This window comes from Anomaloglossus baeobatrachus, chromosome 4 (genome assembly GCF_048569485.1).
Source record: "Anomaloglossus baeobatrachus isolate aAnoBae1 chromosome 4, aAnoBae1.hap1, whole genome shotgun sequence".
In the NCBI taxonomy this organism is placed as follows: domain Eukaryota; kingdom Metazoa; phylum Chordata; class Amphibia; order Anura; family Aromobatidae; genus Anomaloglossus; species Anomaloglossus baeobatrachus.
The window spans coordinates 630855146-630878660 of NC_134356.1; the positions used below are offsets into that span (position 1 = coordinate 630855146).

A 23515-nucleotide genomic window follows, 5' to 3' on the forward strand; every position below is an offset into this window, starting at 1 on the left:
CGCACTGCCCCTGCCCGTGCACTTCCCCTGCCGGTGTCCGGCACACTGCCCCTGCCCGTGCACTTCCCCTGCCGGTGTCCGGCGCACTGCCCCTGCCCGTGCACTTCCCCTGCCGGTGTCCGGCGCACTGCCCCTGCCCGTGCACTTCCCCTGCCGGTGTCCGGCGCACTGCCCCTGCCCGTGCACTTCCCCTGCCGGTGTCCGGCACACTGCCCCTGCCCGTGCACTTCCCCTGCCGGTGTCCGGCACACTGCCCCTGCCCGTGCACTTCCCCTGCCGATGTCCGGCACACTGCCCCTGCCCGTGCACTTCCCCTGCCGGTGTCCGGCGCACTGCCCCTGCCCGTGCACTTCCCCTGCCGGTGTCCAGCACACTGCCCCTGCCCGTGCACTTCCCCTGCCGGTGTCCGGCACACTGCCCCTGCCCGTGCACTTCCCCTGCCGGTGTCCGGCACACTGCCCCTGCCCGTGCACTTCCCCTGCCGGTGTCCGGCGCACTGCCCCTGCCCGTGCACTTCCCCTGCCGGTGTCCGGCGCACTGCCCCTGCACTTCCCCTGCCGGTGTCCGGCGCACTGCCCCTGCCCGTGCACTTCCCCTGCCGGTGTGCGGCGCACTGCCCCCCTGCCCGTGCACTTCCCCTGCCGGTGTCCGGCACACTGCCCCTGCCCCTGCACTTCCCCTGCCGGTGTCCGGCGCACTGCCCCTGCCGGTGTCCGGCACACTGCCCCTGCCCGTGCACTTCCCCTGCCGGTGTCCGGCGCACTGCCCCTGCCCGTGCACTTTCCCTGCCGGTGTCCGGCACACTGCCCCTGCCCGTGCACTTCCCCTGCCGGTGTCCGGCACACTGCCCCTGCCCGTGCACTTCCCCTGCCGGTGTCCGGCGCACTGCCCCTGCCCGTGCACTTCCCCTGCCGGTGTCTGGCGCACTGCCCCTGCCCGTGCACTTCCCCTGCCGATGTCCGGCACACTGCCCCTGCCCGTGCACTTCCCCTGCCGGTGTCCGGCACACTGCCCCTGCCCGTGCACTTCCCCTGCCGGTGTCCGGCACACTGCCCCTGCCCGTGCACTTCCCCTGCCGGTGTCCGGCGCACTGCCCCTGCCCGTGCACTTCCCCTGCCGGTGTCCGGCGCACTGCCCCTGCCCGTGCACTTTCCCTGCCGGTGTCCGGCACACTGCCCCTGCCCGTGCACTTCCCCTGCCGGTGTCCGGCACACTGCCCCTGCCCGTGCACTTCCCCTGCCGGTGTCCGGCGCACTGCCCCTGCCCGTGCACTTCCCCTGCCGGTGTCTGGCGCACTGCCCCTGCCCGTGCACTTCCCCTGCCGATGTCCGGCACACTGCCCCTGCCCGTGCACTTCCCCTGCCGGTGTCCGGCACACTGCCCCTGCCCGTGCACTTCCCCTGCCGGTGTCCGGCACACTGCCCCTGCCCGTGCACTTCCCCTGCCGGTGTCCGGCGCACTGCCCCTGCCCGTGCACTTCCCCTGCCGGTGTCCGGCACACTGCCCCTGCCCGTGCACTTCCCCTGCCGGTGTCCGGCGCACTGCCCCTGCCCGTGCACTTCCCCTGCCGATGTCCGGCACACTGCCCCTGCCCGTGCACTTCCCCTGCCGGTGTCCGGCGCACTGCCCCTGCCCGTGCACTTCCCCTGCCGATGTCCGGCACACTGCCCCTGCCCGTGCACTTCCCCTGCCGGTGTCCAGCACACTGCCCCTGCCCGTGCACTTCCCCTGCCGGTGTCCGGCACACTGCCCCTGCCCGTGCACTTCCCCTGCCGGTGTCCGGCGCACTGCCCCTGCCCGTGCACTTCCCCTGCCGGTGTCCGGCGCACTGCCCCTGCCCGTGCACTTCCCCTGCCGGTGTCCGGCACACTGCCCCTGCCCGTGCACTTCCCCTGCCGGTGTCCGGCACACTGCCCCTGCCCTTCCCCTGCCGATGTCCGGCACACTGCCCCTGCCCGTGCACTTCCCCTGCCGGTGTCCGGCGCACTGCCCCTGCCCGTGCACTTCCCCTGCCGGTGTCCGGCGCACTGCCCCTGCCCGTGCACTTCCCCTGCCGGTGTCCGGCACACTGCCCCTGCCCGTGCACTTCCCCTGCCGGTGTCCGGCGCACTGCCCCTGCCCGTGCACTTCCCCTGCCGGTGTCCGGCGCACTGCCCCTGCCCGTGCACTTCCCCTGCCGGTGTCCGGCGCACTGCCCCTGCCCGTGCACTTCCCCTGCCGGTGTCCGGCACACTGCCCCTGCCCGTGCACTTCCCCTGCCGGTGTCCGGCACACTGCCCCTGCCCGTGCACTTCCCCTGCCGATGTCCGGCACACTGCCCCTGCCCGTGCACTTCCCCTGCCGGTGTCCGGCGCACTGCCCCTGCCCGTGCACTTCCCCTGCCGGTGTCCGGCACACTGCCCCTGCCCGTGCACTTCCCCTGCCGGTGTCCGGCACACTGCCCCTGCCCGTGCACTTCCCCTGCCGGTGTCCGGCGCACTGCCCCTGCCCGTGCACTTCCCCTGCCGGTGTCCGGCGCACTGCCCCTGCCCGTGCACTTCCCCTGCCGGTGTCCGGCGCACTGCCCCTGCCCGTGCACTTCCCCTGCCGGTGTCCGGCGCACTGCCCCTGCCCGTGCACTTCCCCTGCCGGTGTCCGGCGCACTGCCCCTGCCCGTGCACTTCCCCTGCCGGTGTCCGGCGCACTGCCCCTGCCCGTGCACTTCCCCTGCCGGTGTCCGGCGCACTGCCCCTGCCCGTGCACTTCCCCTGCCGGTGTCCGGCGCACTGCCCCTGCCCGTGCACTTCCCCTGCCGGTGTCCGGCGCACTGCCCCTGCCCGTGCACTTCCCCTGCCGGTGTCCGGCACACTGCCCCTGCCCGTGCACTTCCCCTGCCGGTGTCCGGCGCACTGCCCCTGCCCGTGCACTTCCCCTGCCGGTGTCCGGCGCACTGCCCCTGCCCGTGCACTTCCCCTGCCGGTGTCCGGCGCACTGCCCCTGCCCGTGCACTTCCCCTGCCGGTGTCCGGCGCACTGCCCCTGCCCGTGCACTTCCCCTGCCGGTGTCCGGCACACTGCCCCTGCCCGTGCACTTCCCCTGCCGATGTCCGGCACACTGCCCCTGCCCGTGCACTTCCCCTGCCGGTGTCCGGCGCACTGCCCCTGCCCGTGCACTTCCTCTGCCGGTGTCCGGTGCACTTCCCCTGCCGGTGTCCGGCACACTGCCCCTGCCCGTGCACTTCCCCTGCCGGTGTCCGGCACACTGCCCCTGCCCTTCCCCTGCCGGTGTCCGGCACACTGCCCCTGCCCGTGCACTTCCCCTGCCGGTGTCCGGCACACTGCCCCTGCCCGTGCACTTCCCCTGCCGGTGTCCGGCACACTGCCCCTGCCCGTGCACTTCCCCTGCCGGTGTCCGGCACACTGCCCCTGCCCGTGCACTTCCCCTGCCGGTGTCCGGCACACTGCCCCTGCCCGTGCACTTCCCCTGCCGGTGTCCGGCACACTGCCCCTGCCCGTGCACTTCCCCTGCCGGTGTCCGGCACACTGCCCCTGCCCGTGCACTTCCCCTGCCGGTGTCCGGCGCACTGCCCCTGCCCGTGCACTTCCCCTGCCGGTGTCCGGCGCACTGCCCCTGCCCGTGCACTTCCCCTGCCGGTGTCCGGCACACTGCCCCTGCCCGTGCACTTCCCCTGCCGGTGTCCGGCGCACTGCCCGTGCACTTCCCCTGCCGGTGTCCGGCGCACTGCCCCTGCCCGTGCACTTCCTCTGCCGGTGTCCGGTGCACTTCCCCTGCCGGTGTCCGGCACACTGCCCCTGCCCGTGCACTTCCTCTGCCCCTGCCCGTGCACTTCCCCTGCCGGTGTCCGGCGCACTGCCCCTGCCCGTGCACTTCCCCTGCCGGTGTCCGGCGCACTGCCCCTGCCCGTGCACTTCCCCTGCCGGTGTCCGGCGCACTGCCCCTGCCCGTGCACTTCCCCTGCCGGTGTCCGGCGCACTGCCCCTGCCCGTGCACTTCCCCTGCCGGTGTCCGGCGCACTGCCCCTGCCCGTGCACTTCCCCTGCCGGTGTCCGGCGCACTGCCCCTGCCCGTGCACTTCCCCTGCCGGTGTCCGGCGCACTGCCCCTGCCCGTGCACTTCCCCTGCCGGTGTCCGGCGCACTGCCCCTGCCCGTGCACTTCCCCTGCCGGTGTCCGGCACACTGCCCCTGCCCGTGCACTTCCCCTGCCGGTGTCCGGCGCACTGCCCCTGCCCGTGCACTTCCCCTGCCGGTGTCCGGCGCACTGCCCCTGCCCGTGCACTTCCCCTGCCGGTGTCCGGCGCACTGCCCCTGCCCGTGCACTTCCCCTGCCGGTGTCCGGCGCACTGCCCCTGCCCGTGCACTTCCCCTGCCGGTGTCCGGCACACTGCCCCTGCCCGTGCACTTCCCCTGCCGATGTCCGGCACACTGCCCCTGCCCGTGCACTTCCCCTGCCGGTGTCCGGCGCACTGCCCCTGCCCGTGCACTTCCTCTGCCGGTGTCCGGTGCACTTCCCCTGCCGGTGTCCGGCACACTGCCCCTGCCCGTGCACTTCCCCTGCCGGTGTCCGGCACACTGCCCCTGCCCTTCCCCTGCCGGTGTCCGGCACACTGCCCCTGCCCGTGCACTTCCCCTGCCGGTGTCCGGCACACTGCCCCTGCCCGTGCACTTCCCCTGCCGGTGTCCGGCACACTGCCCCTGCCCGTGCACTTCCCCTGCCGGTGTCCGGCACACTGCCCCTGCCCGTGCACTTCCCCTGCCGGTGTCCGGCACACTGCCCCTGCCCGTGCACTTCCCCTGCCGGTGTCCGGCGCACTGCCCCTGCCCGTGCACTTCCCCTGCCGGTGTCCGGCGCACTGCCCCTGCCCGTGCACTTCCCCTGCCGGTGTCCGGCACACTGCCCCTGCCCGTGCACTTCCCCTGCCGGTGTCCGGCGCACTGCCCGTGCACTTCCCCTGCCGGTGTCCGGCGCACTGCCCCTGCCCGTGCACTTCCTCTGCCGGTGTCCGGTGCACTTCCCCTGCCGGTGTCCGGCACACTGCCCCTGCCCGTGCACTTCCTCTGCCCCTGCCCGTGCACTTCCCCTGCCGGTGTCCGGCGCACTGCCCCTGCCCGTGCACTTCCCCTGCCGGTGTCCGGCGCACTGCCCCTGCCCGTGCACTTCCCCTGCCGGTGTCCGGCACACTGCCCCTGCCCGTGCACTTCCCCTGCCGGTGTCCGGCGCACTGCCCGTGCACTTCCCCTGCCGGTGTCCGGCGCACTGCCCCTGCCCGTGCACTTCCTCTGCCGGTGTCCGGTGCACTTCCCCTGCCGGTGTCCGGCACACTGCCCCTGCCCGTGCACTTCCTCTGCCCCTGCCCGTGCACTTCCCCTGCCGGTGTCCGGCGCACTGCCCCTGCCCGTGCACTTCCCCTGCCGGTGTCCGGCGCACTGCCCCTGCCCGTGCACTTCCCCTGCCGGTGTCCGGCGCACTGCCCCTGCCCGTGCACTTCCCCTGCCGGTGTCCGGCGCACTGCCCCTGCCCGTGCACTTCCCCTGCCGGTGTCCGGCGCACTGCCCCTGCCCGTGCACTTCCCCTGCCGGTGTCCGGCGCACTGCCCCTGCCCGTGCACTTCCCCTGCCGGTGTCCGGCGCACTGCCCCTGCCCGTGCACTTCCCCTGCCGGTGTCCGGCGCACTGCCCCTGCCCGTGCACTTCCCCTGCCGGTGTCCGGCACACTGCCCCTGCCCGTGCACTTCCCCTGCCGGTGTCCGGCGCACTGCCCCTGCCCGTGCACTTCCCCTGCCGGTGTCCGGCGCACTGCCCCTGCCCGTGCACTTCCCCTGCCGGTGTCCGGCGCACTGCCCCTGCCCGTGCACTTCCCCTGCCGGTGTCCGGCGCACTGCCCCTGCCCGTGCACTTCCCCTGCCGGTGTCCGGCACACTGCCCCTGCCCGTGCACTTCCCCTGCCGATGTCCGGCACACTGCCCCTGCCCGTGCACTTCCCCTGCCGGTGTCCGGCGCACTGCCCCTGCCCGTGCACTTCCTCTGCCGGTGTCCGGTGCACTTCCCCTGCCGGTGTCCGGCACACTGCCCCTGCCCGTGCACTTCCCCTGCCGGTGTCCGGCACACTGCCCCTGCCCTTCCCCTGCCGGTGTCCGGCACACTGCCCCTGCCCGTGCACTTCCCCTGCCGGTGTCCGGCACACTGCCCCTGCCCGTGCACTTCCCCTGCCGGTGTCCGGCACACTGCCCCTGCCCGTGCACTTCCCCTGCCGGTGTCCGGCACACTGCCCCTGCCCGTGCACTTCCCCTGCCGGTGTCCGGCACACTGCCCCTGCCCGTGCACTTCCCCTGCCGGTGTCCGGCGCACTGCCCCTGCCCGTGCACTTCCCCTGCCGGTGTCCGGCGCACTGCCCCTGCCCGTGCACTTCCCCTGCCGGTGTCCGGCACACTGCCCGTGCACTTCCCCTGCCGGTGTCCGGCACACTGCCCCTGCCCGTGCACTTCCCCTGCCGGTGTCCGGCGCACTGCCCGTGCACTTCCCCTGCCGGTGTCCGGCGCACTGCCCCTGCCCGTGCACTTCCTCTGCCGGTGTCCGGTGCACTTCCCCTGCCGGTGTCCGGCACACTGCCCCTGCCCGTGCACTTCCTCTGCCCCTGCCCGTGCACTTCCCCTGCCGGTGTCCGGCGCAGGCCGGCAGGAAGCACCCTCTGCACAGCTGCACAATACACTTTACTTTGCAGGTTTCCCATCACTTTTTTTTTCTCTGTTCTTCTAATTCCCCTACAATTTGGGACTGAACCATTCAACTCATGGGGAAAGGGGGGCGGATGTAAAAACTGACCTGAATTTATCTAATCTACTATTTTGCTCCAGTGGGTGTTGATTTCCCCCTTTGTATAATAGTACGTACCGCAGAGAGGGGGTGGATGTGGTGCAGCAATAGGAGCATTAAGGGTTAAGACTGTGTTTTGTAAATAGAGTGATTGATACATTGTATCAAACAGGTTTGTAGCAGGAATGGAACCTGTTGAGCGGTTACAAGAGCCAATATCAGAGGCTTCTAATGCGCCTATATAGGGCACAGATGGCACATAGTGGTGGGAGATCGCTGCTGGGACCGCAGTGCAGAGCTGTGTGGGCTGAGATCTCCCTGCTATGTGCAGTAGTACAGTCTGGAGGGGGAGGGACAGCACAGACATGCCAGACAGCTGATTCCCAGCTACAAGGCAGAGCAGGGGAGAGGCATCCTCCCTGCACCATCACACAGGACCCAGGGGAGAGCAAGGATTTGGGCTATCTGGCATGCACCTCCATTGAGAAGGGATCAGCAGCAGGATGGCATTCAGTCCTTGGCAGATGCTGTCACCAGTCCAGTGGGCAAAATGGACCTGGTCAGCAGTGAGAGGGTCTGGAGAGGAGACCACTGAGGATGAGGAGGGACGTGAGTCAGGGTGAGTACTATGAAATCCCCCAATATTTTAATAGGAGGGTAAAGATGCATCAGAGCCAGAATACTATGAAATCCCCCAATATTTTAATAATTTTAATAGGATGATATCGATGTAGCAGATCCTGCTCTGCTGCATCTGTGCCACAGCACCAGCCTCACAGCTTGGCATGATACATTGTATCTGGTGTGAAATGATAAAAAATATCCCCTATCACTGACCTTATGTTCTGAGTATGAATGGGTTAACACCAGTGCTTCCAGTTCTCATATAATCTGTTTTCTGGGATACTACTGGGTCATCTGATCTTTACTAAAACTTGCCTGCGTGTCCATTTCTTTCCCCCCAAACTGAAATGAAATGAGATGTTGCTGCTGATGGAAATATAATGGAAATCTATAGCATTTCGGCCCCCACAAGACCCCCACCCCGAGACGGCTGCTCGCAGCCCCTCTGATCACGTCTGATTCTCATGGCTGCTGCACTATAAATGCTCCATTTCCTTATGGTGACCCTATAAGGGGGGTGACGAGATGTGCAATTTCAAATCAATGGGGTCGCTAGCAACCCCCCCACGTCATTATTACCTATCATGTGGACAGGTGATGGCTTGCAAAGGTGCAAAACCTCTATTTTTTTTTTTTTTGAGCACATGGACTGGACCTGGCAATATAAACTAGAGCAGAATACCACTGCAAAGAATGTCCCTGGTGGTCCTAAGTCCTTGTATTACATTGTGGCCCATTCCATTCATTTGAGTGGGTGCCATATATTACATTTGCCCTTGAGCAAAAAAAGAACCCACCCAGCTCTCCCCAGGAAGGGTATAGAGCACGACTTGGCCTTCTGCCCCCACTTCTACCCCCCCCATCCCCCATCCCCACTTCTACCTTCCTCCCCATCCCCCATCCCCACTTCTACCTTCCTCCCCATCCCCACTTCTACCTTCCTCCTCCCCCCCCCCATCCCCACTTCTACCTCCCTCATTACCCCGCCCCCCCTTACTTCCTACCCCGACCTCCCCTCATTCCTACCCCCTATCCTACTCCCCCCTACCTGGCCATGGGCTGTGTCTGGTGCAGCTCCGCTCCACCGAAGTGACTAAGGCTGAGCTGCAATACCGCACACAACCTCTGATCAGGTGTGGTGCTGTTTTTAAAAGGAATCTAAATTCTTAAAGGGAATCTGTCACCAGGTTTTTGCTCCCCCCATCGGAGAGCAGCATAATGTACAGACAGAGACCCTGATTCCAGCGATGTGTCACTTACTGGGCTGTTTGCTGTTATTTTGATAAAATCAATGTTTTCTCTGCTGCAGATCTAGCAGTTATACAGAGCTTATGAATATGCGGGACTACCTGCAGCACGCCAAGTAGTCCTGTAATGATAATCTACTGATTAATCAGTGATTTTATTAACACTACATTAAGCAGCCCAGTAAGTGACACATCACTGAAATCAGGATCTCTGTCTCTGCGTTATGCTGCTCTCACATTAGGTGGCATAAACCTGGTGACAGATTCCCTTTTTAAGTTGGCTTTATACATCCAAGTTAAATGGATTAGATACAGACCATGATTTCAGGACCGACTGCGGTGCTCCTGACCCCAAATCATCAGGCTCGTATTCATGTACAGTATGACGCTGATGAGTTTGGGTCAAGATATCCACAACCAGTACAGAAATCACAATACGTACAGAGCCTGGGACTCGGGCATGAGAGAAGGGATGGCCTATCGCTGACCACCCCCTTTAATTCTTTCTCCATCACATCCCATTGCTTTGGAGCTCTAAAAATAGCAGATAAATGGATGTTGTGCATGTTAGGATGGCGGCAGCCAGAGGCAAATGTTAACATCAATGTGTGTAAATATATAGCCTTTAGAATATCCTTATTATTGCCTGGTGGTTTTGGTAAATTATACCATTGGGTCTTTGGTTCAGCAGAATAAAATTTAAAAAAAAAATCCATGGTGCCATGTTTCTGGTGCAGGAATCAAGAATATAAGGTTCTATATACTTCTAATGGTGGTGTCACATGTAATCTCATTTAATGCTATAGGGCCTTGTCTTCATATCAGTGATTATATACAAGGAGCTATAGACCATGAAGCTGTTACGGGGGCGCTTGGAGAGAGCAGCCCGCACCATCACATCCTCTTTACTCATTGTTAGAAAATGAGGTGAGAGGAGAATCAAACGCTACCCTCTCTCCTCTGGGCGGCCATACGTGGCACCACAATCGCCAACCTTATCTTTGCTATAGGTCCCTGTCTTCTATGTACATTATTGGGGATATGTGTGTGCGTTTGTGTGTGTCTATATAAAATATAGACACACACATCCCCAATAATGTACATAGATAGGTATATCTATCTATCTGTGTGTGTACATATGTATGTGTGAAGCCCCACCGGTGTTGTGTCGGTGCATACCTTCAGGGACTCCACGTAGCTGGTGCTGGTCACAGGTAGGGAATCTTCAGTGTTGATCGTGACGCCACTCTCAGTATTTGCGGTCAGAGGGGACCGCCACTTCAGGTTAGAGGACGCCTGGGGCTGATGGTGGGTGCAGTCGGGTGTAGTAGCCTCCTGAGAGTGAGGCAAGCCCCAGGGCCCTTTGTAAAGCTGTAGTACCACAAGTCGCAGAATGACCACACACAGGCAGAGTGTCTTTCAGGGTTTTTACTCACTTCAGGTGGCAGGGTGAGTAACCCAGGCGTAGCTGGGATGAACCAGGTGGGAACCAGGTATCCTTCCGGCTGACTGTATGAGGGTGACTACAAACTCGCCTTCCTTAGCCCTTGGTGGTTTGGGGTGACCCCGACTTTGAGTCCCTATGGGGGTCACCCAGGGAAGATGCTCCAAGCCTCTCTCCCCTTCTTGTGTTGCCGTGTGCTTGTTCCCCGGGCCAGGCCACTCCAGCCTCTTGCCTCCTGTGACCTATGGGCCCTACTTGCGGTTACGTGGCTGCGGCTTTTGGTTGTTGTGGTGTGGGCTGTAAGAGCCCCACACCGGCAGGTTTAGCAGGGAAAGGTGAATCTATCCTCGCTTCGGGATCTGCCGCCCGGTTGGGCCTGGTGCTCTCTAGAAGTCTCCTTACTTCCCACTCCGTTGCACTCGCTAGCTGAAGCTGGCTTTCAGGCAGCACTTCTAGTTGACCGTTCTCCCCCGTCTGTAGTCACTGCGCGGGCGCTGTTAGACAGCATCAGCCCCACAGGTCTGCTCCTCACTGAGCCCTATGGAGTTCTCCTTCTAACTGACTCACTGCTCCTCCTCTCCTGTTCTTGCCTACGCCACCTAGCAACCAGACTCTCCACCACACCCCTTGAGAGGAGATGGAGGCTTTTAACCCCCTGCCACTATTCCAGTGGAGGTATAGGCTTTGCCCCCTCCTGGGATCCCCAGGGGTCCTCTCATGGGTACATGTGTGAGACCTGATCACTATGCGCCTGTGTTCCACACCCCTGTCAGCCATCCGGATTACCTGTATTGTACTGTCCCCAGCATGGGTGCAGTACTCAGTGGTGCCTGACCAGGTCAGGGGCGCCACATTCCCCCTTAGTTATCACCAGCACGTCCTCGGGCTGCAAGACAACATTTTAAAATGCATAAAACATTAAAACATGTAAAACATTTAAAAGCACCAGATATCAGACATCACCTCCCTCCACCCACAAGTCCGTTAACCCACCCAAAACCCTCTCAGGAGGCAGGTCACCGGTCCTTTTGGTAACCAGATCTGGGCCATCTACTTCCCCAGACCTTTCCTCCAATCTTCCTCTCCCGTTGGCCGCGACTTCAGCCACTTCTGGCAGGATGTAGAGGCGGCTTTCATGGGCTGGTGGTTTCAGGGTATACCTGGCCTGGTGGATCCGCGCCGTCAGCCTCTTCTGGCAGGATGCAGAGGCGGCCTCCACAGTTGGAGCTGACCAGGTACCCTCTTTGTGGTGGTGAGCCAAGGCCCCATAAACAGGCGTGCTCTCTGGTCGCAGGTGAGCCAAGGCCCTTTTCTACGGACGGGCCCCCCTGGTCGCAGACGAGCCAAGCCCCTAAACAGGCTGGCCCTGGTGGTGGTGCCACTGGTGTAACTATTTACACTGCGAGAGTTTGTGGCTATAGCAAGTTCATAGCCTTAAGGTTTATGGTTTTTCTCACACAAGTTTATGTGGGCACATTTCTTAAACGTTGCAAACAAAACTTTTCAAACTTTAACTTCTGTACTTCTTTTCTGTACTTTACTTTACTCCTCTTTTCCACTAGGGCGAGGGCACGTTGGGCACTGGCACCTGTGACTTTCCTGCTCTTTGTCTCTTTCTTCATCTGTAGGATCTTTATCTTTCCGTTCTTGGTCTTCATCTGTTTCTACATCTGGTTCTTTATCTCTATCTTGTCTTTCTTGTCTTTCTTGTCTTTCTTGTTGCAGGGGATGGCTGTAAGGTTTGTTGGGACATAGCGTTACGTCCAGAGCATACAATCCTCTTTCGCCTTGATGCAGGGTGAACTGAACGGAATCTCCCATCTTTAGATTTCTGCAAGGGTGTCCTCTTGGCAGATGAGCGTTCACATCTCTGCGGTTTACAAATATCCCTTCTTTTATTCCTGGTGCTACAATGAAGCCATAACCACTTTTCAAGTTGAAATCTTCCACTACGCCATAACACAGGGGTCCTCTATCCTGGGCTTTGGACTCTCTCAACATACGCTTCTCCTTTAGGTCTCTGGCGGTGACTGCTCTCTGTTCAGGAGACTGTGGTGCTGGAGCAAACTGTGTTCTTCTGCGCCGTGTCTTGCGGGCTGGATCCATGCCTGTGGGCTCCCAGGTGAAGCTCTTAGGCAGCTCTTCTTCTGCAGAGGGGGTCAGGTCCTCCTCGTCCCAGCGGGAGTATGGCAGCATTTCCGGCTCTGAATACACATCTGCTACGGGTGGCACTGGAGTCGGAGTCAACCCTTCTGCTTCCTGGCCTCCTCTCCCCCTTAGTTCTTCCTGGCACTCCAGCTGTGGCAGTGCCGGGGATGGCTGCTCTTCGGCCGGCCCAGGTGAGGGACTCCTTGGTGTAGCTGCTGCAGGAGTTAGCAGGAGACTCTTTGGGGTATGCGGAGGGGGTATGTACTGGCTCACCAACCATTGTGGAAATTTGGCCTCCAGGTCAGCCTTCATCTGCCAATATGCAGGGTCTTCACCCACCGTGGGCTGCCTATCAGGGACCTCTGTGGACCGGGGAGCGGTGTCTGCTCTGGCCTTACAGGCCGGGGTAAATGCTGAGGTAGTCTTTCCTTGGCGGGCCGCGCCTGGCATGGCGGCAGCCTGGTCTTGGCGGGCCGCGCCCTGTATGGCGGCGGCCTGGTCTTGGCGGGCCGCGCCCTGTATGGCGGCGGCCTGGTCTTGGCGGGCCGCGCCCTGTATGGCGGCGGCCTGGTCTTGGCGGGCCGCGCCCTGTATGGCGGCGGCCTGGTCTTGGCGGGCCGCGCCCGGGATGGCGGCGGCCTGGATCAGTGTCGCTGTTGCAGGGGGCTCTGTGCAGGCTGGGCTGGACGTCGCTGCAGCAGTCTGGGCTTGGCGGGCCGCGCCCTGTATGGCGGCGGCCTGGTCTTGGCGGGCCGCGCCCAGGATGGCGGCGGCCTGGTCCTGGCGGGCCGGGCAGGGCATCGCTGCAGGGACTGGGTCTTGGTGGGCCGAGCAGGGCATCGCTGCAGGGACTGGGTCTTGGTGGGCCGAGCAGGGCATCGCTGCAGCCGCTGGGGCTTGGAGGGCCGCACCTGGCGTGGCTGCGGCCTGCTTCAGCGTCGCCGCACCGGACGCCTCTTCAGGGACCGCGGACGTGGCAGCAGGGGTCGGGGCACTTGCGCGGGCCGGGGCATCATTCGACTCACCCGTTGTTGGTAGCACTGGGGTCTGCGTCGTCGCCGTCCCGCCTGACACCCGGCATGCAGCTCTCCCTTCATAGGCCCGAACCGCCGCGGTCAGCTCCTGCAGTTCCATCCGTTCCTCCCGAATCTGCTCCACGACCCGGGTCTCCAGCCGGTTGCAAAACTGGGCCAGCTCTCGGTACCACCAGGCAGCGGAGCCTGGTTCTGGGTTCCTGCGGTCAGACGCCATTTCTTCTGCGCCGTCTTCTGCACGGTCTCCCAGCAGTGGACTCTTCGCTGCCTCCTGTAACAAGCTGTCCAGTTTCTGCTCTGCCTCTTTCAGCAGCTCCTCTCCCAGCAGCAGGCTTGTGGCTTCCTTTCCTTCCCGCCGTCTCTCGACGCTTCCACTCTCATAGCTGGCAAGGTCAGAACTCTGCAGGGGATCTCTGGGTAGCCACACCTCTTCGTGGGCGGTAACTTCTTCCAGCGCGGGCTGCTGTTGTTTTTCAGCGCGCTTTTCATGGTGGCAATATGGCGGCGCTTCCAATTTTTCAAGCGGACCGCCTAGGCACATGGTCACCTGTCTGAACAGGTCTAGTCCTTATCCTGTTCGTGACGCCAGATGTGAAGCCCCACCGGTGTTGTGTCGGTGCATACCTTCAGGGACTCCACGTAGCTGGTGCTGGTCACAGGTAGGGAATCTTCAGTGTTGATCGTGACGCCACTCTCAGTATTTGCGGTCAGAGGGGACCGCCACTGCAGGTTAGAGGACGCCTGGGGCTGATGGTGGGTGCAGTCGGGTGTAGTAGCCTCCTGAGAGTGAGGCAAGCCCCAGGGCCCTTTGTAAAGCTGTAGTACCACAAGTCGCAGAATGACCACACACAGGCAGAGTGTCTTTCAGGGTTTTTACTCACTTCAGGTGGCAGGGTGAGTAACCCAGGCGTAGCTGGGATGAACCAGGTGGGAACCAGGTATCCTTCCGGCTGACTGTATGAGGGTGACTACAAACTCGCCTTCCTTAGCCCTTGGTGGTTTGGGGTGACCCCGACTTTGAGTCCCTATGGGGGTCACCCAGGGAAGATGCTCCAAGCCTCTCTCCCCTTCTTGTGTTGCCGTGTGCTTGTTCCCCGGGCCAGGCCACTCCAGCCTCTTGCCTCCTGTGACCTATGGGCCCTACTTGCGGTTACGTGGCTGCGGCTTTTGGTTGTTGTGGTGTGGGCTGTAAGAGCCCCACACCGGCAGGTTTAGCAGGGAAAGGTGAATCTATCCTCGCTTCGGGATCTGCCGCCCGGTTGGGCCTGGTGCTCTCTAGAAGTCTCCTTACTTCCCACTCCGTTGCACTCGCTAGCTGAAGCTGGCTTTCAGGCAGCACTTCTAGTTGACCGTTCTCCCCCGTCTGTAGTCACTGCGCGGGCGCTGTTAGACAGCATCAGCCCCACAGGTCTGCTCCTCACTGAGCCCTATGGAGTTCTCCTTCTAACTGACTCACTGCTCCTCCTCTCCTGTTCTTGCCTACGCCACCTAGCAACCAGACTCTCCACCACACCCCTTGAGAGGAGATGGAGGCTTTTAACCCCCTGCCACTATTCCAGTGGAGGTATAGGCTTTGCCCCCTCCTGGGATCCCCAGGGGTCCTCTCATGGGTACATGTGTGAGACCTGATCACTATGCGCCTGTGTTCCACACCCCTGTCAGCCATCCGGATTACCTGTATTGTACTGTCCCCAGCATGGGTGCAGTACTCAGTGGTGCCTGACCAGGTCAGGGGCGCCACATATGTATGTGTGTGTGTATGTATGTGTATGTATATGTATGTGTGTGTGTGTGTATATATAGATATAGATATAGATATAGATATAGATATAGATATAGATATATCTATCTCTATATCTATCTCTCTCTTATATACACACACAATAAATATATATAATGTGTGTATAATCTATATATCTCTCATGCGCATTTCTCGGTATGATGCACGGCGCTCATCACCCTTATTATTCTCGACATGTCACCAACGCTCCTCCGTAGAGAGAATTTGCAGCATTTACAGAAAGGCTGAGACACTGAGAAATAGGAAGGAAATGTCACTAACCGCTAACGGCTCCACTGTAAAAAGCCTTAAAGCTGTAGAGCTGCACCGTCGTGGAGAGCCTTAGAAGGAGGGACTGACCTCCATACAAGATTTTGGCCTGACTTATGAATACAGTGATGACCAGGGCATATCTTCAAGACGGTCTCTGTTTTCTTAAGTAATAAACCAAAAAAATAGCAGTCCTAGGACAATAGACAAGAAAGATATCCAAAAAAAGCAAAAATGGAGGTAGCAGTCAAATGATTCAAGTGGAAATAAAATTGTGGCATTTTGTGCATTAATCTAGGTGCCACATTTTGGCTTCCGAAACCTTTCTTGGGAAAGGATTCGGTAGGAAGCTGGGGGATTCAATGGCCACATATTTTGGACCTCTTGAGAGCTGCCTCCATTTTTGTGTTTTGTTTTTTTGTTAATCGAACAATTTTTGTATTTGTTTTTTTTTGCTCTTGAGTAGATGAGGATCATAGCTGGAAGGTTCTGTGATCACATATGGTGATTTACCGTAGATTAAAAATGTTTGTTTTTTCTACATGCAAAGTCTGATGTCACATTGTGGGCAAATAGTTTCATTATTGGCCTGCTCTATGTCCCCCTTATCATTAGGGCCGATATGCTGAATACATAGGACAGTTGTCACGCACATGACTAGTGGGATTTACTTAGTACCTGGTAAACCCCCAGAAGATGTTATAACTCACAGGAACCACGGAGGTCCCTGCCGCTAGGGAGAGGGGTGAGGGGGCACCTCCTGAACTCACCTCAAGCTGATACCGGAGTTCCCTAGCATCCCTATACAGGTTATTGCAACCTGTCGTGAACTGGGTACCTTAGGCCCTCAGCTAGTACTACAGTCACCCTGGCTAGTGAGCAGGCTGACGAGATTTACAATACAGAAACACAAGGGTAGGAATACAAACAGGAGAAATAGACATGAAAAGGAAAAACCCTCCAGGTGGCTTCAGTGCAGCAAACACCACAGCTGCACACAACATGACAGACGTCTTCCAGAGCAGGCTCCTACTAAAGTGTACCACATAGAAATGAGGGATTCAGTTTCACAGGCATCATGTGATCAGCGCACGTGACTTTAAATAGTGACAGGGAGTGATCCCAAAGAGCCACACCTGAGATTACAAGCTACAGCCAGCAGCCAGGCAGGAAAGGGTGACCTTCTGGCACCAGATTCACAAGGGGTCTCCCCCCTCCAGTAAGATACACTCATGACAACAGTGGGAGAAAGTTGATGGCTTTCTTTTTTGCCTGTAAATGTGCATCATGCTTTCCACGATTTAGGCTAAGCTCACATGTCCTGTAGTCATCTGTTGGGAAACTGATTTCTGCCAGATCCTGTTTTTTTAACATGGGAGGCTATGGACAAGGGATCCGTTAACGGATTGCTATTTAGCCAACCATTATACTTGCATTTGTAATGGATCCATTGTTTTCTTGGACAATCAGTTAACGGATCCTTTGTCCATAGACGCCACATGTTCCCTTTTATACATCTATTCCAACTCTTCAAGTCCAGGAAACTTCCAGAAAGAGGGGAAACTTCCAAGATTTTCACAGGAGTCAGGGCCGCCACAAGGTGGGGATAAACAGGACTCTAGTCCGGAGCCCCAACAGAAGGGGCTTCATTTATTGGCTTACAAACCAGTTCCGCTACGCACTTCCGCTAGCGCTGCCTTTCACGTGCGAGAAGGCTCAAGCCTCAACTCAGTACTCAAACAGTATGGCATTCATAAATGCAGCATTGTCAGATAAGCTACAGTTCAATCATATTGTATACGTATTTGAAGGTTTTTGGCATGTGGGGTCATAGCCTTAATGTGCGATTGGTGTGGATGTGGTGCAGAGGGGGAGTTTTTCCAAGATTGGCGTTGGGACTGTGGAAGGTGTGAGGGGTGGAGGCGCAGCAGGGATGGAGGTGGAGCTGGGGTGGAGTCTCAAGGGGGGGGCCCCCAAAATTATGCCAGTCAGGGGCCCTGAAATTCCTAATGGCAGCCCTGCAGGAGTCAGCAAGTTTCCTCAATACCGGTGATGCCTCTCAAGACTTCTTGGAAAGCAGGATTCTGGAGGCTTTGGCATCATCCAATTTGGATATTCATGGGGTATGGACAAGGCTGAGAAAATGGGCATTGTTTACAACATTTTGGCACTGAACATTGCACTAGGGTACCAAAATCTTAACAAGTATGTCCTAATACAGAACCCACAAAGTTTAGGGCTATACTGCACTATAAGAGTGATCCACAAGATTCAGCGCTCATCCATGGATCCATGTTCCTCAGCTCATATCCAAACCAAGGGGGGAGGGGTGGGGGGGGAAGGTTTGGACATATTGAATTCCAGCATGCTCGGTTACTTTGTTCTCAGAGGAGATATACTGTATATCTGGTAGTTGTTGGCTGAAATCTCTCATAGGCCAGAGTCACACTTGCGATTGCCTCGCGTGTATCTCGCGTGAGGCTCTCGTTGAATCACCCGGCACGGCCGCACACTTTCCGGACCGGGGTGTCTCAGCTGCATAGAGATACATGCAACTGACCCCCTCCTGTTAGGAGAGTGTACAGCCGTGCCGGGTGATTCAACGAGAGCCTCACACGAGATACACGCGAGGCAATCGCAAGTGTGACTCTGGCCATACACAGGAACACTTTCCCAAACACTGTTGTGTTCTCTGAGAGCCGTTGCCAGCATTATCTGTAGGTCTGCATACCCATTAGATGGCCGACCAAAGTCGGCAAGTTCAGCAAACTTTTACCTAATGTGTATGGGACTTTTAATCCCTTTTGCCCGTTGAAATCATATGACCACTGAGCTCAGTCTGCATGTGTACGGGGTGGAGAGGTTGGGGCGATGCCAAGCATTCTTGTATGACCAGCTGTGGAAAGGTCTCCACCAGGAAGCAATTCTCTTATCAGTTTGCACTCACATGTTCTATTTCCGGACTGGTTGTGGGTCTCCTGACCCAAACTGATCAGCTTCATGAGCAAACTGTGTATATACAAGGCTGTGCTGAGTTGGGGTCAAGACCCCCACAGCCAGTCCGGAAACCGGATATGTGAATGCAGCCTTACAAATAGGATGACAGAGATGGTGACATTATGAGGGCGTCCATATTTGATCATTGACTCAGAGAGCAACTTCATATTCAGAATCAGCCGGGTAGACTTGTGCACAGAGGGCTTGTTTCCACCGTCATATTTGTGGTCGACATTCCCTTCAAGGTTTTTTTTTTTATTTTTCAAGATCTGTTCTTGTTTTTGGCAAAATGTGTATAAAAGGAAAAGCGACCACAAAAAGTGTAAAGGAGCTCTGAGTCCTGAGCATTCACTAACATAGTGCAGGAACTGCACACGGTCAAGCACTGGGGGCCTGGGGATGGTCAAGCACTGGGGGGGGGCTTCTGGATGGTCAAGCACTACGGGGGGGCTTCTGGATGGTCAAGCACTGGGGGGGGCTTCTGGATGGTCAAGCACTGGGGGGGGGCTTCTGGATGGTCAAGCACTGGGGGGGGCTTCTGGATGGTCAAGCACTGGGGGTGGGCTTCTGGATGGTCAAGCACTGGGGGGGGGGCTTCTGGATGGTCAAGCACTGGGGGGGGCCCTTCTGGATGGTCAAGCACTGGGGGGGGCCCTTCTGGATGGTCAAGCACTGGGGGGGGCCCTTCTGGATGGTCAAGCACTGGGGGGGGCCCTTCTGGATGGTCAAGCACGGGGGGGGGCCCTCTGGATGGTCAAGCACTGGGGGGGGGGCCCTCTGGATGGTCAAGCACTGGGGGGGGGGGCCCTCTGGATGCTCAAGCACCAGCATAAATTCTGTATGTGTAAACTAAGAAGAATAGTTTAGACTTATGTGATAAGCCTCAGCTTACAAGAAATAGTTTTGCAATTTCTGAAGATACTTTGTCTCAATTCCTCCGTCTGCTTGATGTGAGTGAATAGAAACATTCATGTTGACATCTAGAAGCCAAAACTGGTACAAGCTTAAGTATCTGTCTTCATGGAGTTTTTGGAGAGGCGACTCCGTTTTTGAGGAGTTTTGAGATTTGGAGGAGGATTTGGAGATTTTCTGCTCTAAAAAGGGAACATAACACAATGCTGATAACTGCAGACCGACTACTACAATAATAACCGGTGTAGGCAATCCTCTGCAAGCGAAGTAAATGGCAAATGCAAATTTCTCTCCTGTATTGATGGATTGTTATATTCACTCAAATGTACAAGCTTCATTCATTGAACGTTTTCTAGGGTGGATATGTCGCGGGCGGAGGAGGGGACGCTGCGCTCTCCCACTGCTCGGGTCCGGCTGCTGCTGCTGCTGCGGCCGCTGCTGCTCGGTGGCTCGAGCGATGGGCCGGATCCCGGGGACTCGAGTGGCGCTCCTCGCCCGTGAGTGAAAAGGGGAATGGTTTTGGGGATATTGTCCGTGACGCCACCCACGGTTGTGGTGATTGTGTGGACACCACCGCTGCTCTGGACGGGGATCCCGGGAGCGGTGACAGGGAGCAGCTTTGTTGTTATTTCTCCCCTCCGTGGGTAGGGGGTTGGTTGTCCCGGGGCCCGGTGATGGGGTAGGGGATGATGGCAGGCGGGTTGCGGGGCCTGGTGTGGTGCAGGGTCACGGGGGCAGCGCTGTGCCACACGGCACGGTGGTACTCACTCAGCCTGAGACGATGACACAGTTCTCGGTAAAACACACGGCTGGAAAGACGGTTCCCACGGACGGCTGCTGTTGCTTTTCCCCGGTAGTTAACGGTGACTGTCTCTTTCCCTGCACCTAGTACTTCTGTTGGTTCCAATGGGTTCCCATCGGTAACCCGCTCCCCGGCTTGGATATGGGCCGGAGGATCCCCTCTTTGCCCGCAGGCGCTGGCCCTGAGAAACTGGTGCCTTGGCGGTGGCGGTGTCTCTCTCATACGGTTGGACTGTTGCCTTCAATCGGGACTTAGTTGTTTGGAAACCCGGAGGTCCCCTTCACTGACGGATTTGGCAAATTCACGGCGACTCCTAGCCTTGCCGGGATCCGAAAGGCCCCTGCCAATGGTGCTGGCTTCTCCTTGTGTACCGGTCCGGTACCGCCGGGCCACCGCCCATCCACGGTCCTTACGGCAACTCCGATAGGCCACTCCTGCAGACGGTCACCGCCGTCTGCTAACCTTGCTGTCTCTGTCCGGGGAACACACCCGGACTAACTTCAGGCTCTTAAGCTGTCACTTTCCTCCTTCCACTTTCACCTCTCAAACTCCTCTCACTTCCTCCTCCAAAACTAATCTGCCAGTTTTCCCTCCTCCAGGACTGTGAACTCCTTGGTGGGTGGAGACCAACCGCCTGGCTCCACCCCCTGGTGTGGATATCAGCCCCTGGGGAAGGCAACAAGGATTTTTGGGTCTAGCTTAGATGTGCCTAACCCCGGGGTATAGGGTGTGGTGATGTCATTACCTGTGACCCCTGGCTTGTTTAGGGCGTCACAGGTACATTGCATCAATCCCCACATTACTGTGTGTGTGTGTGTGTGTGTGTGTGTGTGTGTGTGTAAAACTATAGATATGTGTTTTGTTTTTTTTTTGTTTTTTTTTTCCCATTTGCTGACCACAAGCATAGAATATGTTGTATGTCCAATGTTGTGTCTTTCCCTTTAACTCATTCATTTCCAAGGACGTATATATACGCCCTTGGCCATGTGTGTCCCTTTAATGCAAGCTTCCACGGTGAGCCTGCATTATTCCCCGCACATCTCTGCTAATGGTGAAGGGGTTTAAAACGGTGAGAAAATTAAGAATAAAGCTGATTAACAAGTTCATAACTTTTTTTTTTTTTTTTAATCCTGGTAATGGAGACTGGTGACACTTGTCAGTCCCCCGGGGCGAGCGGGGTCACCGGTTGTGCAGTCACCTGCTGACAACTGTGCGAGGTCAGGTCAAACAGCTGCGGTATAGGAGTCGGCATCCGCCATGGATATCACTGTTATACACCAGACCTCGGGGCCTCCTCCGGGATGTACAATGTGCTGTGCTCTGCGCTCGTCCTTGGCACGGTATACGGGGTATTACTCACTGTGCTGTATTACTGGACCCATATGGTTATCCTGTAACTGCCAGCTACGCTCCGAGGACCCGGGGGCACAAAGGAGAGAGAACTCTGCTCAGTTATTTCTTGCCCATATGGCTTTCTGTATTGAGAAGACAAACAACATAGTCTGCAGGGTCCACAAGTGATGGGTTAAATTTTTCCTAAATTTCAAACTTTTCATGAGAAATTTGGTAATGGCTAAAGGGGTATTTCCATTTCAGAAAGTAATGGCATATTGCTAGAATGTCTTATGTGCCAAGATTAAGCATGAAAAATCTATGAATTTCTGTTTCAGTAACTATTATTTACCGAATATCATCTCCGCACCCCCCCCCCCCCATGCATCTATCATTGGGCATAGGGCTCTTCTCCATTTGCGTTAAAAAAATCACAGCGATACTCTGCTACAAATGTGAGTAGTGTCCTGCTTTTGTTTTGTTTTTTTTAATATTTTTTTCTCACATACGGATGCTAAGTGAGTGTTTATGCAAGTGTCAAGGATCCGTGTGACATGCGTATGCCATCTGTACGACATGCGCATGCCACCCGGATTCTGACATTTAATTTTTTTTTTTTTTTGCGAGAGCTGAGACTCTGTACAAATCGCAGCATGAGGCGATTTCGCCGAGAGCACGAGTCGTATTGTAAAAAATTAAGGTAGTGGACAATGTCTCATAGCCTATTGTCTTGTTCCCCAAGATTGTCCTGCCAAAATCAGAAGGATTTCTTCCATAACTATTTTTTTTTTTTTATTTTTTATAGTTTTTTTTATTATTTTATACTTTTTTTTTTATTATATTTAATAGGTTTTTATAATAATGGTTACTTTTTACAATTTTTTTTATAATTTTGTTAGTTTTTTATTTTTATACTTTTTTTATATTTTTATTTTATATTTTGTTTTATAGTTTTTTTTTTTTTTTTGTTTTTTTTTGTTTTTTTTTATAATATAATTTATTTTAAACATTGCATATTATTTATTTATTTATTTATTTATTTATTTATTTAAATTTCATAGTTCTTCTAGGAGGCTTTAACCTGCTTGGGTTTGATCACTTGTACTATGTCCTTTTCAGTACAATACTATAGTGCATATACTGATCTCCTATGAGGACCACCCACAGGCAAGGCTTCCTGGGATCACAAAGATGGTAGTGCCTCTGGCTGCTGTGGCGACCTGTTGGATCCCAACACTCTCGCCACTGGGGACAGAGATAGGAGACAGAACAATTGTGCAAAACAATCGCTCCAATTTAATATTGCTATCAGAGATTGCCAGTGGTATATAAATGGTTAAATAGCAGCTAACTCTGGTCGCTGCTGTTGAGGCAGATACAGGCTGTGTAACTCTGCTGGCACCCATCAAGTATGGAGCACGCTCGGCTTCTGAACCTGCGTCATACACCCTCACCTAACATAGTCGTGAAGAGAATGATTGTTGCTTGCAAGAAAACGCTATTGATGTCAACTAATCTCCTGGATGCAGATTCCGGTTCCAGATCCGCTGCTCAGATGCCTTGGCAAGGCAGAACATCCATAGAATAAAAACCTTCCAGCACTGCAGGAATGGGATCAAGTAAATGTGTAACATATACCGTAACTTGACATTTATTTGCTAAAGGTAAAACTGCCAGGTGGTCAGACATACAGAAATAAAACATAGGTGGGAACACAACGCGTTTCGGCCTAGGCCTAACCATGATTAAGGCCTGGGCCAAAACACAAGGTGGGATATATCCTCTTATAAACCTGTATTGTGAGACCATTCCTTCAAGAACCTCTATTTATTGGTGAATTCTTAGCTGAGATGCCGATTTAGACAAAGGATGTTTATCTCTTAAGAAATAATGCCAGGAATCTAACAGAACTGGTTTACTGTCTTCCACAGCTCCGATTCGGAGGGAAGCTTTGACACGCCTGAAGCCGATACTCCGATCCCGTCACCTGTCAAGGAGCAAGTTCAAGGTAACCGGGCGAGCGGGTGTAATTCTGCTACACCGCCTCAATGTGCAAGTACTCTGCGCATCCACGCTGTGTGCAAGATGTTCTACCCAAATTTCTTTAGCAGATA

The 23515-nt window shown here is 56.9% G+C and overlaps 1 protein-coding gene across 4 annotated transcripts in view; it reads left to right on the plus strand.

Annotated features, from left to right (window-relative positions):
• Window positions 1-23515, plus strand: part of TACC1 (transforming acidic coiled-coil containing protein 1) — a 156569-nt gene that overhangs the window by 57045 nt on the left and 76009 nt on the right. For 2 of the 4 annotated variants that reach the window (XM_075346379.1, XM_075346377.1), the window contains exons 1-2: window positions 7160-7430; window positions 23333-23409. In XM_075346379.1, coding sequence (XP_075202494.1) covers window positions 7315-7430; window positions 23333-23409 — 193 coding nt within the window. In that variant the 5' untranslated portion in view covers window positions 7160-7314. Of the gene's footprint in view, window positions 1-7158; window positions 7431-23332; window positions 23410-23515 lie in introns of those variants that run through there. The other 2 variants (XM_075346376.1, XM_075346378.1) reach the window with 2 other exon arrangements.